Source organism: Apaloderma vittatum, unplaced genomic scaffold, assembly GCF_000703405.1.
Source record: "Apaloderma vittatum isolate BGI_N311 unplaced genomic scaffold, ASM70340v1 scaffold4695, whole genome shotgun sequence".
Lineage (NCBI taxonomy): Eukaryota > Metazoa > Chordata > Aves > Trogoniformes > Trogonidae > Apaloderma > Apaloderma vittatum.
In genome coordinates this window covers 84,835-103,773 of record NW_009718721.1, presented here as the reverse complement: position 1 = coordinate 103,773, position 18,939 = coordinate 84,835, and the positions used below count along the sequence as shown (strand labels likewise).

Here is an 18,939-nt window from a genome sequence, read left to right as displayed (position 1 = left end):
CCCCAGACTGAAGCCTGCCATTGATTTCCTCTACATTTCATTCCATAGATTTTGACCAACACTGTGACTTCTCAGCAGATGTGCAAGTGTGGTTATCCTCTTGATATGCAAAATGTACACTGATCTTGTTCCTCATTACTCAGCTTAATATCATTTTTACCGTAGAAAGAGAGCCTCCACATGGTGTGTGTTGCTCAGCGCTGAGATCACTTGTACCTCTGCAGTTGGAAGCAACAATGATGTCCTTCGCTTACAGAGCTTTTTCAGCTACACCAACTGCTGGACCACAGAGGAGAAAACTGCTTAACAGTGGTCAAATAGCTGTTCAGATGTGCCAGCAGAAGCGTTGATTTGGATGGAGCATTCACTTAATTTGTTCTAACTGGAAGTCTTATCTCTTGGCCTTTGCAATCATGAAATACTTTTTTTTTTCATTTGTCCTTGGTTGGTTTCAAGCTAGCATTCTTATAGATAAGGTAGATTTTTCTTTTTTTTCCTTTTTTTGTCATCTGCAAGTGAACAATGGGAGCGGGTATGTCAGTAGAAAGAGAAAGATTTCTACTGCCTTGAGGCAACAGCAGAAGCCTGGGGAATTCTTGGGCTGTGGCAAAAGGAAGGAGCAAAAGAAACAGAGTACATGGTGGGGAGCGCAGCCTAACTCCAGGGGATGGCCATGGGCAGCTAGCCCTGCCCAGACTGGCAAAGACTTTAAAGAGTTTGCTGCAGCTTGGAAAATCACTGAGCTGGCTGAAAGCAGACCTGAAAACAAGGGCCTGTCTGCAAGAATACACAGGGCAAGCTGACAATTGTTATTTCTGGCCTATCTGACCACATTTAGAGGCCCTTCTGTTAAAAAAGTTAATTATTCTAGTTTATATTTAAATAAAATCGGCTTTCTTAGTTTACAAAGCCTTCAACATTGGTTAGAAAATTCACTGTAGAAGACAGGAGCATTTTCATCTCCATGTTTTGGTTGGCTTGGGCTCAGAATTTCTTAAGGGAATCTTTTGAGATAGAAGGTGAAATATTAGCCACTCTTTTCGTATGAAAAGCACATTAGAAATAAGAATATGGTGTTATTTGCCCAGGTGGTAAACTGTAACTGATGGCTGATGTCCAGGAGAAGAAGCATTACTGGAGGAGGAGCTGGACCATAGCCTCTGTGCCATTCCCAAGGAAACTGCTGCTTGCTTGGTACAGGGCTCTAAACCCCACCTGCACAATGTCCAGGTTCATAACCCTGTGGCTTAAACTCACTTTGGTTTGCTTGGCCCTTGCGCCAAGTTTCTTCTCTTGCGCCAGTTTCTTCTCTTGCTGTTCCCAAGAAGTAAATGGGTTTAGATACCATCTGACCTGCTGTACTTCTAGATGTGGCAAGGTGATACTGGTAACTCGCTTGACTTGATACTTGCTGAATAATTTAGCTCAGGTTTGTTTCTAGGAAGACAGCTATCCAGAGGAGCATCTTGCATTACTGCCTGTCGTCATGGTTACAGGACTGGCTGCATCTCTTCTCCCCTCTCTGAGTTTCCTGAGTGCAATATGAGGGCTGTCCTTGCCTGGGGTACAATATAGCAAATCTTCCGCTGACAGACTTGGATGTAGCGCAGCAGCCTGTAAATGAGCATTGGCTCATTTCAGCACGTCTAATGGAATTCAAATGTGTGCATTGGATGCACTAATATTAGCTCTTAACTACTAGTAAGTGGGAAGCTAACTGAAGCAATTATATTTTCTTAGGTTTGTGCAGTCAACTCTTGGTTTTAATTAGCCTTTTGAAGTGTTACCAGAATTGCCTGTCAGGAAAAAAAATTTATATGTATGCAAACACATAAACACACACAAAAATACCACATTATATATATTACTACATTAAATAAAAGATTCTCAGAGCAGCTGCTGACCCCTCGCACTGATCCGTTGAGCATTTTGTACAGAAAATAACCAAGTCTTTGGCTCAGGATGTGCTGTCTGTGTGTGAGCTGGCCACAAGGAGATGCCACACAGGCCTTGTGCCCCAGAGAAAGTGCTCAGTGGCCAGGCAGGACCTCCACGGGCAATGCTGGGCTGTGCAGCCAGGCTCTCTGGCCAGAGGATCACTAACATTTTTCCTTTTTCAGCATAGAATCACTTCACCTTTTTCTCCTCTGCGTAAGGATTTTGGTAAAGATCCTACTGCTTTTATCTATTTAAAAATGTTATTGGGTGGCTGACTTCGTTGGGCAGAAGGGATGTAATGATATTCGTATGATTATTTGGAAAGGAGGGCTTTGCAGTAATTCCCAAGGTTTTTTGAGTGTCGGTTTCTTTTACCTGAAAGCTTAGTTCCCTCTGTTTTATTTATGATTTCAGTATATTGTGTGTGAGGGGTTTTTTTGTTGTTTTCTGCTTTCCCAAAAGATTCGTCAGCATGTATGTATGATGTCTAAAATGATAAAAAAGTGACTTAACTGTTGAAGGTAGGATGCAATCATGTGCTAAGCATTGTTACAGATGAGGCCTGAAAGAAGGGCACCTACTCTGGTCAGAGATTGCAAACTGTGTTTTATCTTTCCCACATTAAAAAATACATGGATGCCAGTTTAGGTTTTAAATGTATTTACCAAAAATGTTTTGACTTCCAGGAACTTTGAATCAAAAGAACTGGGGAAAGAAATATTCAGCCTGCAATGGTGCCAAACAATCTCCTATTAATATAGATGAAGATCTTACCCAAGTAAATGTGAATCTGAAGAAACTTAAATTCCATGGATGGGAAAAGGAAACTGTGGAAGATACTTTCATTCGCAACACTGGCAAAACAGGTAAAAAGTCAGATTTCATGTTTGGAGTTAAATGAGGTCAGAAAAGTGATACAGGATGGACAATCAATGAAGGAATTTTAATGAAGCATTTTCATTTCACTTTTCCTTAGCTTCTGCATTCTGAATGTATCCATTACATCAAAAACCTCACAGATGATCACAACAGCCAAGCATAATAGAGAAACCATTAAAACACAACTGAAAATTATGTGCACAGAGTCAAAGCATTCATATCATTACTATCACCCCATCATGAGCATTTCATTGAAGCTAAACAGTAATTTAGCATTTCTTCTGAAATAATTATAATTATTGCTGCCTATCTGGAATCTGTAACTAAAGTATACAAAAACCATTTTTTAAAAGTCTGACTACATTACCTGCTCATCTGAAAGTTCTTCATGGATGAATTGTGGTTTCAAAAAACCCAGGATGGGATTCATTTCATCTACACATAGACTCTTATAATGTAAACTCTTGCATCTGAATTACTCAGACTTCTTACAGTCAAAGAAGAGAAGTAGGTGCTTTTATGGCCCCATTTGTTGTACCTGTCTTTGAAATGTATTTTAGAAAGAAGTGATTTATGCCTGCTAGTGCCTATTTCTCCCAACATAAAAGAAGCTTATGGTGGCATTTACGTTGTCAGACAAGTCTTTTTGCAACCACTTCACTGTATAAATCAAAGATATTGGTAACTAAAAGCTGCTTGTTGGAAGTACTCTTTCTTATTTCAGGTGCAGATATGGAGGAGGGGATCACTTAACTGTCTTTGACCTTCTGCCAATTCCAGTGAGACCCCTAGGCCAGTCACTTTAGTTTAGTTTAGTGTATTTTAATGTCATTGTTCCTAATTTCTGTCTTGACCCCATCATGTACTTCCGTCATACTGCTGTACAAATTACTTACTTCCTTCTTGCCTTACTAGATGAGATAAATAGTTCATCTGTCTTTCCAAGAGATCCCTGAGGAAAGATTTTTTGAAGTCCATAAAAGTGAAATGAGCTCTCCCTCATCTGCAGCAGTTCAAATGTTATGAAAGGAGCTGCTAAGATCTGCAGTTCAGATTGTCTTCAAGGTCCTGAGGAAAGGAATATAGCAAAACTGAACTCCATTAGTGCTGTTTTAGCAAAAGGTCAAACTTCATAGTCACCGGCGGTGGGAAAGCCAAACATGGAGCTGTTCCACCCTGCTCATTCCCTCCAGAGGACAAGTGCCAAGTCCCATCTACAGCTTGTGTACAGTTATGTCCACCTGATGACCTGTCATCACCTTCTTCCATGGGAGATTGCTCCACAGCTAAGGGGTCTCAGGACAGTTCCTCAAGGAACCGGCTAAAATTTTCTTTTCATGTGTTGCCTCATGATTTTTATCTATAGTTATAATAATGGGGGGGGGGGGTATTTTTCTTTTTGTTTTAGGATTAATAATGTGGGGGGGGGGGGATATTTTCCTTTTGTTAAAAACACAGGTGCTTTCAGGAAGGTTCTTAGAGGATCAGATTGGTGGCTAAGCCAGTTTTCTGAGTTTCTTAGCATAGTTCTGTGGCTAGTTTCAGACAGTAACAGAACACTTCACTAGATGACTGTTTTATGAATTGCAGCGTGAGGTGAAATATATTTCCCCATGTTAATAGTGAATTACCACACTTCAACTTTGATTAAATAACCAATTTCCCATCAAATTGCTTATGAGATACAGGGGAAAAGGCATATCATATTTACCTTTTAGCACCTAATACTAAAATATGAGAATAATAAATGCCTTGGTTGGCTTTTATACTGACGCTTCTTTTCTTGCCCTCTCTCCCCCTCTCTTTGTTCAGTGGAAATTAACCTGACAAATGATTATTATGTAAGTGGAGGTGGCTTAGACACGGTATTCAAAGCAAGCAAGATCACTTTTCACTGGGGAAAATGCAACGTGTCATCAGACGGTTCAGAACATAGTTTGGAAGGACGAAAATTTCCTCTTGAGGTAAAGTGCAGAATAGATACTGATGATTTGTCATTTTGCAAAAAGTAATATTGTGTAAAAAGATATTATTTATCACTTGATTAAAGTCTATTTGCAAATTCAATCATTCACTTAAATACAAATGAATAATATGTAAGTGACAAGAGCATTATTCTGTGGCATGCTGAGGATGTCTAAACTCTGTGTTTCCACACACCCTCTAAAATGACGTTAGGAGTCAGTCCTTCTGATCTCACAGAACTCAGGTTCCCACTGACAGTTAAGCTTCTGTGAGTTTGGCCCATCATATTCCCCAGCAGCTGGTTGTTTAAAGTGTAAATGGACTTTTCAAAGCTGAGGCTTTGCTGAAAGCCCATGGGAGCTGCTGGGCTGCACCGAGACAAAGCGCGACGCGTGTCACTGAGCTGGAAGGAGCTGTGGCAGCAGCGTGCCAGGAGCCACCACGTGAGAGCAGGTCCTGGGTGCAGACACATTCACAACCAGCCAGACCAGTGTACCCCTGGCTGGTTTGGCAGAACAGCTTGCAGCAGCGTGGAGATGGGGCGGATCAGCTCCTGCTGAGATCCACGAGGGTGCTCTGCAGACCACACTTTCAACCCTGGCATTGTGGCACTGTGACTATTTTCCAGGTGAAAAGACATAATTGTGGCAGGCAGCCATGCTGCTCCTTACTTTGAGCACTTTGTGCTTCTGTGTCAGAGCAAAGCAATAGAACCAAGGTTGTCCTGTTTTTCATGGAGAGTTGCGAGCCAGAAGCTCTCCTTGGGCACTGTAATTTCCTTTAACTCCTTAGCCGTTTGAAAATTCCCACTCACACTCCACCTGTCCTGCCAAGGCAGCAATTAGAATATTCTCTATCACATGAAAAGCTGGTAGGAGCAGGACATTCCCTGATTCATGCTGGTAATCTGGTGCTGGAGATTTCCCAGCTGCAGCCAGAGAAAGAGAGGAAGGGGTGCAACAAACCTAATGCCTGTGACAGCAGTCAAATGTGGGCACAAAATACCTGGTAATCTTTTATGACCAGTGCTGCTCTGCACTTACTGCAGGGCAGATGCAGTAGGGCCGTCCTGCCTCAATATTTATGTTTTATGACGGATTTTAAGATTCATCTCCCCTTAGTGCTCTAGCTTGAATGTCCACTACCAGCAAGTTATCTCAGCTTACTATATTATCCACGGAGAGCATTGTGCTCCTTGAAAGGATAACTCCTGTGTACTTAGTGGTTTTCCAGGAGAAGTCATTTTTAGATAGCGAAGAGCTGATGGATTCCATTCTGTGTCTTCAGTTAACACATGTGACATAGATAGAAAGGTCATATATTTGTAATTAGATTTTTTCTCAAAGTGGGAATATAAATAACTGCATTGATTAGGTTTTTTAGTTCTTGATATATATCTAACATTTGAATATATTTTTATTTGCAGATGCAAATCTACTGCTATGATGCAGATCAGTTTACAAATTTCGAAGAGGCAATTAAAGGAAATGGAAAGTTAAGAGCTTTATCTATTTTGTTTGAGGTAAACATAATATATCTTTGTGTCATTAAACAAGCTTTGAAACATGGGAGATGTTCAAACTGAATTTAACTGGTTCCAGTGTGTGATCACTGAGTTGAAAATTTGCATGTTTCTTTCTAATTTATCTTACAGAAAAGCAAATGGGCAAAATATGTTTGCTCTGCTTTAAGTCATTTATAATTTTGTTGCTAAATGGCAACTTCCAATTTTTTTTTCATGAAGCCGGTACTGTTAAAAAAATGCAATTTCTTTTTAACAGATTGGACTAGAAGATAATCCAGATTATAATCCAATCATTAATGGAGTAGATAGTGTTAGTCGTTTCGGTAAGTCTGCCTCCATGTTTTATTTGTTACTGATTAGACTTAAATGCCATTTCAGTGTAATTATGAAACCTTAAAGGTACTGGGGAGCGTGATTCTCTAGAGCTCAGCCACGTCTGTTTTGTTAGAAAAAGTAAGTGTCTTCTGGACAGACCAGAGAGCTTGGCAGTCACCAACCCTGCGAACTTTAACAAGAACAAGAGATTGGTTTTGGCCTCCTCAGTGCAAGAAAGACACTGAGGTACCGTGGTGGGTCCAAAGAAAGGCAACAAAGCTGGTGAAGGGTCTCAAGAACAAGTCTTATGAGGAGTGGCTGAGGGAACTGGGGTTGTTGAGCCTGGAGAAAAGGAGGCCGAAGGGAGACCTTATTGCTACCTGAAAGGAGGCTGGGGTGAGGTTGGTGTCGATCTCTTCTCCCAAGTAACAAGTGATAGGACAAGAAGAAATGGCCTCGAGTTTCACCAGGGAAGGTTTAGATTGAATATTAGGAAAAACTTCTTCACCTAAAGGCTTATCAGTCATTGGAACAGGCTGCCCAGGGAAGTAGTGGAATCACCATCCCTGGAGGTATTTAAAAGACGTGTAGATGTGGCGCTTCACACAGAATCACAGAATGTGAGGGGTTGGAAGGAACCTCAAAAGTATCACCTAGCCCAACCCCCCTGCCAGAGCAGGATCCCCTAGGGCAGGTCACACAGGTACACGTCCAGGCGGGTTTTGAATGGCTCCAGAGAAGGAGACTCCACAACCTCCCTGGGCAGCCTGTTCCAGTGTCCTATTCCAGAACATGTTTTAGTGGAGGATTTGGCAGTGTTAGGTTAACAGTTGGATTTTATGATCTTAAAGGTCTTTTCCAATCTAAACAATTCTATGATTCTAAGTGCCACATTCTCCATCTGAGAAGATTATCTTGGTTATATGTACACCTTGGGAGACAAAAGGCTGGAGAGCAGCCCTGAGGAAATAGATCTAGGGGCTTGGATCGATGGCAAGTTTAATATGGATCAACAGTATTCCCTGGCAGCCAGAAAGGGCTAAGTGTGTCCTGGGGTGCATCAAACACAGCATCGCTGACTGGTCAAGGGAGGTGACTGTCCCACTCTGCACCGCACTGGCGCAGCCCCACCTCAAATACTGTGTGCAGCATTGGGTGTCTCGATATAAGGACAGTAGAGTGTGTGCAGAGGAGAGAGACCAAGATGGTGAAAGGTCTCAAGGACAAGATTTACAAGGAGCATCTGAGGTCACTTAGTTTGTTCAGCCTGGAGAAGAGAAGGCTGAGGAGTGACCTTACTGCAGTCTACAGCTTTCTTGAGGAGGGCAGCAGAGAGGGAGGTGCTGATCTTCTCTCTCTGAAGGAAAGATAGGACATGAGGAAATGGAGTGAAGCTGCATCAGAAGAGGTTCAGATGGGACATTAGGAAAAGGTTTTTCACTGAAAGGGTGGTTGGTCATTGGAACAAGCTCCCCAGGGAAGTGGTCACAACACTAACCCTGTCAGAGTTCAAGAAGCATCTGGATGACACTCTTAGTTACATGGTTTAGATTTAGGTAGTCCCGTGAGGAGTAGGGAGTTGGACTCAGTGACCCTTATGGGTCCCTTCCAACCTTAGATATTCTGTGATTCTATGATTTATTTATAACAGCAATAAGTGTAACTGAATAAATATATCTAACATGAGGAAATCTGCAACTCTTTAAATGTTAAATCAAGAGAAACACCTGATTTATTCTCTTGAGTTTTCTTAGTCATACATTTCTGGATTTTTATATGTGGTTGGAAGCCAAGTAACCCTGTTGCAGCCATCCAGGATGTGTCTTACAAGTAGACTTAGTGAAGATGAATTCTTTTTTCTGTAGCTCCTGTGTAAATCTGAAGTAATCCAATTATATTTGTACTAGCATCATTCAAATCAAATGTTGACACTTCGGTGTTTCAGAATTCCTCATGGTGTGGTGTCAGAGCACGTGGACTTTAAGAGGATGCATGAGGAGATGTGGACTCTGTTTCGCACTCAGTTTCACGATGGTCTCACAGAAGAATAAAGACAAATGAGCACTGTCTTGAACAGGGATGCTTATTCACATCATGGCCATGACCTTAAGTGAATGGCTAACTTTGTCTCAGGTTTTCTATATGTAATGATACTTGAGCTTTGTAAAGCCCCTTAAGATCGATGAGTTGAAAGTAATCACAGAATCACAGAATGTTAGGGGCTGGAAGGGACCTCAAAAGATCATCTAGTCCAGCCTCCCCCCCGCCAGAAAAGGTATTAGTCTCCTATTTTAAAAGCTTTCAAAAGTATGACACTAAAATCAGAATTGTTCTTCTCCAGAAAATATACATCATTCAAGAAATATAAAAGAAAGTAACTTTCACAAATTGCAAAGACAGAGGAGAGGGAAGTGTAAAGCAGTTAAGATTCATTATCTTTGTGTGCCATCTTCTATGAAACACAAAGGAGAACAAGTAATACATCAAGGCAGATACTGTTCTAAAACCTTGGAAGGAGCTGTAAAACTATCAGCAGCAAGATTCAAGATACAGCCCCTACATGGCACTTTAAAAACGAGCAGAATATCGTTTTGTTGAATAAAATGCAAATGAACTCTGAAAATTCAGGTCATGACTAAATCAAGTTGTTCCTCCTGAAGAAAACTGAATAGCACATGATCTATCCTTGTCTGCGATGTACATGATCTGTCCTTGTCAGTCATATCTCTGTTGTGCTTATTTGAATCCCAGTTGCTGAGTTCTCATGCTCTGCAGAGGGGCAGTCCTGTGCCTCATGGACAAAGTCTTGTTTCTCGTAGTTTCTTTGTAGGTGTTTGATTTTAGAATCTAGACTGTCAGTCACGTTAAAGGACATTTTAAAATCCGAAGTTGCAAAACATAGCAGGATTCCGGCTCTAAGTGAGAAGTTTCATCTCCACAAGCATCTCTATGAAATGGACTGGCTGTGCATTTTTACTGAAGGAAGAATACATTACCTAGACACGTACGAGATAGTAGTGATAGCTTCTCTCTGAAAGTTGATTAACAGGTTGAGAAATAGAAGGATGGGCTTTGCTCCACACTGCCAAAAGTTCCCCTTTCCTGACATGTGGGTAAGAGAGAGAGGAGGAGCCAGCTATTAAACTTGAACTCGGTGGAACAGTCACTATACGGAAGAAGAGCATCGATGATTTGTAGCCAACTGTTAATGTAATTTGCTGCTCTTGCCAAATTTATAATGGATTATGAAGACAAAGATAGATCAGACATTTGTACAAGGCTTGAGAAGTAGCATATTTGTAAAACTACAAGTCAGTGCGTGGTCTTAAAGTTCGTTAGATATTCATAAGTGAATACTTATCAAATGGAGATAAATTTAAAATCAGTAACTTTAGACTGAAGTAAGGTATATAAGTATCCACATTATTGCAAAGTGTGAAAAACAAATATTATTTTGGATGCACCAGACAACAGGACAGATAATTGTCATGAGATTGATACTTGTCACAGACTGAAAAAACCTGCCTTGAGGGAGTCAGTAACATTTTCTGCTGATTTTTGTTGCTGGACTCTGTGGTGATACCAGCATGAACTTAGCTTTCTGTGGATGGACTCCCAGCAATTCCTCATACATGCTCCCAGCTGACAAGGTACCAGGTAAACTGCTGACTGGAAAGACACAATATTATTTTCGCAGGACAATGAACAGAATGATCATACTCTCCTGGGGGAATTCTTTGCATCCTTCTCTGCTTTGTGTAAAGCTGTTAACAGTTTGTCACTGTATTAACCTCATCTGAAAGATCCCTGTTTCACAGAAATTCTGCTTCTGCCATCATGAATAATGTCTCAGGTCTTAACATGGCAACAATTTCCCAGGCAGTGATTTTCTGCAGAGCTTAAGATCCTGTGAGAAACTCAACAAGCTGACCAAGTTCAGGGAGGTTTCGAAGCCATGTTATGAGACCAAGAACAGAGATTTAACATATTTCTTCTTTGAAGTTCTTGGGTGAGACAAAGATTTGGCATCTTGAATATTTACATGCAAACGTACAGGTGAAGAACTTCTTGTGAACTAGCGTACTGGGTAATAATTACTGGAGTTACTCATTACACCTTCCCTAGTAATCAAAGTTGTTACTAAACAATACTAAATAGTGAGAAACTAAATAGAAAAAGCTCAGCAATTTATTTCTATGCTAGTCTTCCTGGAGGCCAAATTTTGAATAGTCTCAAAATTAGCATGTTCCTATAACGGTAGCTCTTTTGAAGAGTGTGATTTCCATTTATTCATTGCTTCTGCAGTATTTTAACTACCCGTTTCTAAAAACTTTTTTTTTTTTAAACAGGAAAACAGGCTGCCTTAGAACCATTTATTTTGCTGAACCTTTTGCCGAATGCAACAGACAAATATTACACTTATAATGGGTCTTTATCAACTCCTCCCTGCTCTGAAACAGTTGAATGGATTGTATTTAAAGATACCATTAGTATTTCTGAAGACCAGGTAATTTATTTCATGTATTAAAACCGAATAATTGTACATAACGCCAAAGAAAAGCAGTTGCTATGTATATGTTAAAGGCTTATAGCATACATTGCCAGCCCAACAACCCAGCTTGTCTTTTAGCTACTTTTAAATTTTTCATGCAGCCATTAACTTGGAAACCATAATAGTTACCTGAGTGTGTTACCTTTTCCTTTTTTCAGTTCAGTACTAGATTCTAAGTCATTTCTTACCTTAGAAAGGAGAATAAGAACATACTTCCTAACTCTGCAGGCTGTCTGGACTTCTAGCCCAGATAAAGAGGAGTGCGAAACAGCATTTCCATATTCCCACAGCTAAATGGTGGTGACTGGGTAGAGCATAGCTCCAACAGCAGAGTGGCTGAGAAATAGTTGAAGTAAACTGTTGATATACTGCTGGTGCAAAGGGACAAAAGTTCAGTACCACCTGGGAGAACTCAACTGGGAGGCATTACCCATCATGTTTTCCCTGGGGTTTTTGCCTGTTAGCAGAATTTGGTTAATTTGTTATTTTTCTTTTTTTTTTTTCTTGACTCTTCTAGTTGGCTGTATTCTGCGAAGTCCTTACGATGCAGCAGTCTGGCTATGTTATGCTGATGGACTACTTGCAAAACAACTTTCGCGAACAACAGTATAAGTTCTTTGGGCAAGTGTTTTCCTCTTACACTGGACAAGAAGAAATTCATGAAGCAGGTACTTACTGAATACTCATTCCTCTCTTCACAGGTTAAAAGACTATTTTCAATAGAAGATTCATCCTAGTATGAAGATATTCATTTTAAGTTGCGTAGAAGGTAGCATACTGTATTATTACTCATAAATCTATCACTTCAGAGAAAACAAATAGGAATCATAAAACACATCAGGTTAAATGGAGTGGAAAGTTAAATGCTTGTCTTTACGAAGCATTCAGTGAAGATCACGTCAGTTCGAGCTTTCTTGCACTGCCCTTTTAGTGTATTTCAGACTTAAACAAAGCTGCCTTTTCAGGGACTGCAAGAAGATTTTGTTTTACAAACCTATTTGGTTCTTTGTTGTACAATGTGGATGCTTTTCTAACAGAGGCTGAAGTGAGGTCACCAAATTCATTTCACATAGTCTGCTGAGAAAGTGACAGATGCAGAGAATCCCAAAAGCCAGATTCCATTCTCTGTGTTACCTAAAACCTCAGGGAATTTTGTGAAGGTTATATGGTCAAAACAGCATGGTATGTAATGAGAAACAAGATCTGGCACTAAATACAGAAGTCAATGATTTCTTTATTCAGAAGCACAGAAGAATAAATAGCAAACATGTAATTTGGTGACATCATGTTGCCACTTGGCTGGGGATACCTGTAGATTCTTAAACTCAGTTGCACTGAACTGTGCTGGTTTAGACATAGACAAGTAAGTGAAGCATGTGGTGTAGATGTTTTCCAGATTAGAAAGAGGTGTAGTTTCACTTTAGTGCACTGTGGTCAGGTGGATTAATTTTTTTTTCCTGCTGGAAGAAACCTGTTTATGAAACTTGCATACAAGCTAGGAAATGTTCATTGTTGAGAACTGCCAGGGGGCTGGCTCCCCGGCAACAAGTACATCATCACACTGTTTTGCTGCAGTGCCGCACAAGGTAGCTTTACTGCCTCGTTTCCACAACCAGTCCATGACAATTCTGTTTTGACCTCAGCTTGTCACACATCCTCAGATGAGTGCCCAGGATATGAACTATTTTTACATTGGTCTGAGCTATGGAATAGCTGTTCTGTTAGGCTTTTTCTGTTCAGGTACTAAGTAGCACTTGTAATTTTGAAGCTTGGAGAGGGAGCATGGAATTGAACTGCAGCACAATTAAATGAATTTCTGTTTCCAAATTTACAATGGACATTGTCAGTTTGGCCTAACTTAAAGAAAGATCATGCTTCCCTAAATTCCTCTGTTTAATGAAGGTCTCTGGGAGACAGGTCACAGGTCCATGTTGTCCAAAGGAGACGAATCTTCTCAGTCCTTTATAAATAGGTGTCAGTCTACAGTGAAGAATTGTCACAGTCAAAGGATCTTTGAAGACAAGAGACCAGGACTTCTGCCACCCGCAATCTGCTTTCCTCCCAGGTGGTTGTGTTGCTGCCATGACCTTGGTCTTGGCCCTTGAGCTCAGTCACTGCAACAGAAGGAAGCTGCTTTCAGCTGTGCCATCCTAATCTAGATTTCCATGGAGGGTGACAAGCAGAAAAGCTGCATAATACTGTTTTAAGACAGGCCCCTGTTTCTTTCTATCCACTCCCTGTGCGCACACTTTAAGGAGCTTTCCACATGCTGTCCAAAGTGGTGTGAGCGATCAAACTGCACGTTGCTTCCAGCCAGTCGCATTTCTGCCTGTATCAAAGAGAGGTTCTGTGAGTTTTCTGTCTCTTCGCAGAGTTTAGTATCCGTACAGATAAGGAAGGAGTGTCCAGACTAAAGATACTGAGATTGTCTTCTGCATTGAGTTACACCATTTAAAATAAAAAGTATTTATGATAAAATATGTTGCACCATGCCTAGAAAATTTCTGTAAAGGTAGAATTGTATAATACCTAACAAAGGAATATCAGCCTACTGAGTTTAGGACAAAAGTGTCTTGCACTTGCATTACTGTGGCGGCAAACACATTTAGTATTTATTCCAAACTAAGTATTTAAAGTAACAAACTGTAGGTTAAATATTCTGATTTGGCCATAAATAAGGAGGGACAGAAAGGGATCACTAGATTTCAAGTCTTTCTGTATTTAGATTAGATGTTAGGAAGAAGTTCTTCACAATGACGGTGGTGAAACACTGGCACAGGTTGCCCAGAGAGGTGGTGGAGGCTCCATCCCTGGAAGCATTCAAGGTCAGGCTTGGTACAGCTCTGAGCAACCTGATCTAGTTAAAGATGTCCCTGCTCGCTGCGGGGAGGTCAGACTAGATGACCGTTAAAGGTCCCTTCCAGCCCAACACATTCTATGATTCTATGACATATTTCAAATTTCTGTTAATATTTGTGTTCACTCTGTAAACACAACATGCACATACATGTATTTGTGTACACACACATATATATATGCACACAAATGCAATTACAGTATTTGTTTAATTTCAGTATTAAAGGAGCATTAATATTTTCACTTCCATTTTAAGAGAAGGTAAATATAAAGCCTTAGGAATCATTAAACTTAAGTATTGAGATGTAGAAACTGTAATGTGAATGCCTAAGTCCCTAAGAGAAAATAGGTTTATGTATTTCATATCTAATATTGCAGAGTTCTTGTGGCCAACAGAGAAGAAATAATCTTTGAAATCCCGGTAGACAATGCAAGAGAAATGACAAGAGTGGATCTCACTGAAGTAGTTAAATGAAAAATTAATTTGTGTTGTGAAATCTAGAATCCCAATTTTCTCCTATTGGATTCAGTGTAGACTTTCATTAGGCAGTAAGATTAAGTGCTTGATTTATTGCTATTATTAATACATGGCTTTTTAAAATACAGATAGGTTTCCTTAAAAGGGCTAAAAGGATCTTTCTGTTCAATTATAAACTAATTTCAGCGATTATTGTTAGAAATTTTCATACAGTGTCAACCTCAACGTTCTTGGTATACAAGCACTGCCCTCCTGCTGACATGGGAGATACTTCATTCCCCAAGCCTGCTTAGCAATACATATAATTTTCCTATGTGATATGTATGTGTGCATATGTGTGTGTATATATTTAAGAAGATTAAAACAGCTAATCCTTACAGCCATAGTTGAGGATTCAACTCCAAAAGCTTTTTGGAATTGTAATGATTTATCTCCACCAACCTCAGATGGCAGAAAAACCATAAGACTTGTAACACGATTCTTGTTAATCTTCTTGGATATAATAAAAGACATAGAAAACAATGGTTCTTAAAATTCAAGACTGACAAAATTCAAGACTGACAGTATAGAGTAATAGAATTATTTAAGTTAGAAGAAGCCTTTAAGATCTTAAAGTCCAACCATTAACCTGGCGATGCTAGGTCCACCACTATGCCGTGTCCCTAAGCACGTGTCCCTACCTGTCTTTTAAATACCTTCAGGGATGATGACTGCCACTTCCCTGAGCGGCCTGTTCCAATGACTGACAATCCTTATGGTGAAGAAGTTTTTCCTAATAGCCAATCTAAACCTCACCTAGTGCAACTCAAGGCCTTTCTTCTTGTCTTATCGTTTGTTACTTGGGAGAAGAAACACAACTTCTTTTCAGGTAGTTGTAGATAAAGCAATAAGGTCTCCCCTGAGCCTCCTTTTCTCCAGGCTAAACAACCCCAGTTCCCTCAGCCACTCCTCATAAGGCTTGTTCTTCAGTCCCTTCACCCACTTTGTTGCCCTTCTTTGGACGCACTCCATTGCCTCAATGTCTTTCTTGTAGTGAGGGGCCAGAAACTGAACACAGGATTCCAGGTGGGGCCCCACCAGTGCCAAGTACAGGGGTACAATCACTTCCCTGGTCCTGCTGGCCACACTATTCATGATGCAGGTAGAATGCTGTTGACCTTCTTCTGCTGTTGGCCACCTGGGCACGCTGTTGGCTTGTGTTCAGCTGGCTGTCCACCAAGTCCTTTTCTACCAGGCAGCTTTCCAGCCCCTCTTCCTTAATCCTGTAGCCTTGCATGGGGTAGTTGCGACTTAAGTGTAGGACCTGGCAATTTGCTTGTTGAACTTCACACAGTTGACCTTGACCCATCAATCTGATGTCTCCAGAACCCTCTGTAGAGCCTTCCTATCCCCACCCAACTTGTTGTCATCTGCAAACTTCCTCAGGGTGAAGTGAATCTCCTATCCAGAGGGCTAGAACAGGCTTCAACACTGAACCCTGGGGAACGCTGCTTGTCAATGGCCATCAACTGGATTTAATTCCATTCACTACCACTCTTTGTGCCCAGCCATCCAAGCAGGTTTTTTTATATATTGGTAAAAAGTATTTCTCAACCTGTTTTCCTATGCAAAATAAAACTGTGTAAATCTTAGCAGCTCTTTTAGTTAAATTCTCTTGCAAGACCAGGGGTAAAGATTTATGCCCTTACGATTTCACATGTCAACGATGACATGAATTGACTGTAACCAGCCTGGGAAGAAGGGAAGGGTAGGGAGGCAGTGTTTTTAGTTTTGGTTTTGTTTCTCACTATCCTACTCTGTTTTAATTGGTGATAAATTAATTTCCCCAAGTCAGGTATATTGATCAGTCAGTCATTGATTAGTGAGTGATTTCCTTATCTTCACCCATGTGTTTTTTCATCCTGTTTTATTTCCCTGTCCTGCTCAGGAGAAGGAGTGAGAGAGAAGCTGGTGACCAGCCAAGGTCAACCCCACACAGGTTATCTACTGTGCTGCTCCACCTCTGACACAGAGATAGGGTAGACTGTAAATACAGAAGGACTACTTTTTTGCCACACACTGGCAATTCTATGATATGATTCTATGAATCACTTAAAAAAGTGAAATCGGAATTTTTCTCCCTTAAAGCTCAGAACCGAGAAGGGAGTCCTCTTTGCTGGTCTAATGATTTCCTTTTGCCATCTGGTGGCAAAGGGGTGGAATAACAAGTTTTAGTGAAGGAATAGAATGTACACAACTTGAGATTATATTTTATTTTATTTAGTTTGCTCTTCATTTACGTCAATTAGAAGAATACAGTGTAGTGACTAAAATAGCATGTCAGATACACAGCACGGTAGATTCAAAGCCTGGCAAGCTACAGAATTCACCTAAATTACACAGACTAGTACTGCCTCCACTGTTAGCTCACACACACACACACAAAAAATTACTTCTTATTTTCCGTTGAGTAGCTCAGACCAGACCGGCTCAAAGCTGCCCACCTGTGTACAGAAGAAAGAAAAATTATTTTTCAAAGTATTTTTTGAGGGGTTTGAGTGCCCTCCGGTGTTCATGTGGCAAATTGCAAAGTTAATAGAATTTTTTCCTTCCTTTCAAAATGTAGTATTGTCTGCCAAAGCATATCGTAGTGTTCACTTCGTTTAAAAGAACTTCAAAGGATCTACACTTGTGTTTTTTATTATGTAGATACTTTGTTTTGCTTTCTTTTGCTAGATTCCAAAGTTTGTTTTAAACACGTTCTGAGACTTGAAAAATATGTTTTTCTCTTTTATTCCAATTAGAGAAGGATTATTACTTGTACAAAAGTCAAGCTAAAAGGTTTGTAATAAGAATGTATCTGTCTAGTCACTTTTTTAATATGTAAGATTTAATTACATTGTTAAAAGATTCAAAATAAACTTCATGTACTCTGGTCAGTGATTTTGACAAGTCTAGTAGATTAAATAAAGCAGTAGAAACGAGATAATAAATGAAGCAATAGACTGAATAATATGCCTTTTCAGTACATACGAAAATGCATATGGAAAGGAAATTCCCAAAAGCTAGGGCAGGGGCAGGTAGCCCCTGAGCTGTCTGAGCATTTTAACCAAAGTGCAAAAACTCTGCACTTTCAAAGAAATGAGAAGAGAGATTTATAATGGGAAACGTCAGGAACCCCTGGCCCTCATTGTGAACCACATCAGAACAAATCTAGTTGCAGAGCTCTCAAGTTGGGGACAAAAGTTCGTGACCACTTTTGGCCATCATCTGCAATGGTTCCCCTACCAGCAGAGGGGTTGAGAGCACGGAAGGAGAATGAGGTCTCAGCCCAAACCCAAACCGGCCATTAATTATGCAGCTGTATGTGATGTTGCTTTATTTTTTCATGTATCACAACTTGCTGGTCACTTTTCAGCTTCAGCTAAATAATTTACATTTTCTGCTAATGTAACTTTTTCACACTGGTTAATCTGTCTTTGCCTGTATATTATTATCAAGCCGCGCACAGGTACTTGGGCAGTTTAAAATCTGAATGGCTAAATGGATAAATATCTAAATGGATAAATATCTAAATGGATAAATTTCTAGCACACTGGTAATCGGTACATCTGTACGTCTAGAAGAGTATAGAAGCATTCATCTTACTTGAGTCAGGTGAAAAGAGTATTGGAGGGCTAGAAGACATGCAAGGGTAGCTGCTGATCAGGCTTCTTGTGGAGTGCAGGTTCCAGGCTCACAAAGGAGGCGTATGTGAGCCAGACCCAGAACTGCAGCTGCCTGAGCAGAATCCAGCAGATGTCTAGATGGTGCCTTAAAGCATAACGGGAAAGATATGGACCTACTTGAGTGGGTCCAGAGAAGGGCCATGAAGATACTCAGGGTGTTGGAACAGCTCCCGTATAAGGACAGGCTGAGAGAGTTGAGGTTGTTCAGCCTGGAGAAGAGAAGGTTGCAGGGAGACCTTGCAGCAGCCTTCCAGTGGCTGAAGGAGGCTACAGGAAAAAAAAGGGGGGGGACTCTTTGTCAGAGAGTGTAGCAATAGGATGGAGGGTAATGGTTTTAAATAGAAGGAAAGTGAATTAAAATCAGATAAAAGGAAGAAGTTCTTTTCTGTGAGGATGTTGAGATGCTGGAAGAGGTTGCCCAGAGATGTTGTGGATGCCCCATCCCTGGAAGTGTTCAAGGCCAGGCTGGATGGGGCTTTGAGCACCCTGGTCTGGTGGGAGGCATCCCTGCCCATGGCAGACTTGAAACTAGAGGACCTGCTAACCCCGTTATTTCTTAGCCTCTCCCTGTTTGCCTTTTGTCTCTTCTTTAGGTACTATAAAAAGATTCAAATTTCTGTGAGAGGAAATTCAAATGTGATAGATTTTTTAACCTTTAAAAGCAATCTGCTGCAGTTTACCTGTTTAACTAGTTTACCTGGTTAATCCTATTATAGCTGATGAA

At 40.5% G+C, this 18,939-nt stretch overlaps 1 protein-coding gene across 1 annotated transcript in view; it reads left to right on the top strand.

Moving 5' to 3' along the window:
• Positions 1-18,939, top strand: part of PTPRZ1 (protein tyrosine phosphatase, receptor-type, Z polypeptide 1) — a gene marked incomplete at its 5' end in the record, with an annotated part of 98,063 nt that overhangs the window by 32,891 nt on the left and 46,233 nt on the right. Inside the window, 6 exon segments of the mRNA XM_009870347.1 lie at positions 2,625-2,804; positions 4,630-4,781; positions 6,209-6,304; positions 6,564-6,630; positions 10,972-11,129; positions 11,692-11,842. Coding sequence (XP_009868649.1) covers positions 2,625-2,804; positions 4,630-4,781; positions 6,209-6,304; positions 6,564-6,630; positions 10,972-11,129; positions 11,692-11,842 — 804 coding nt within the window.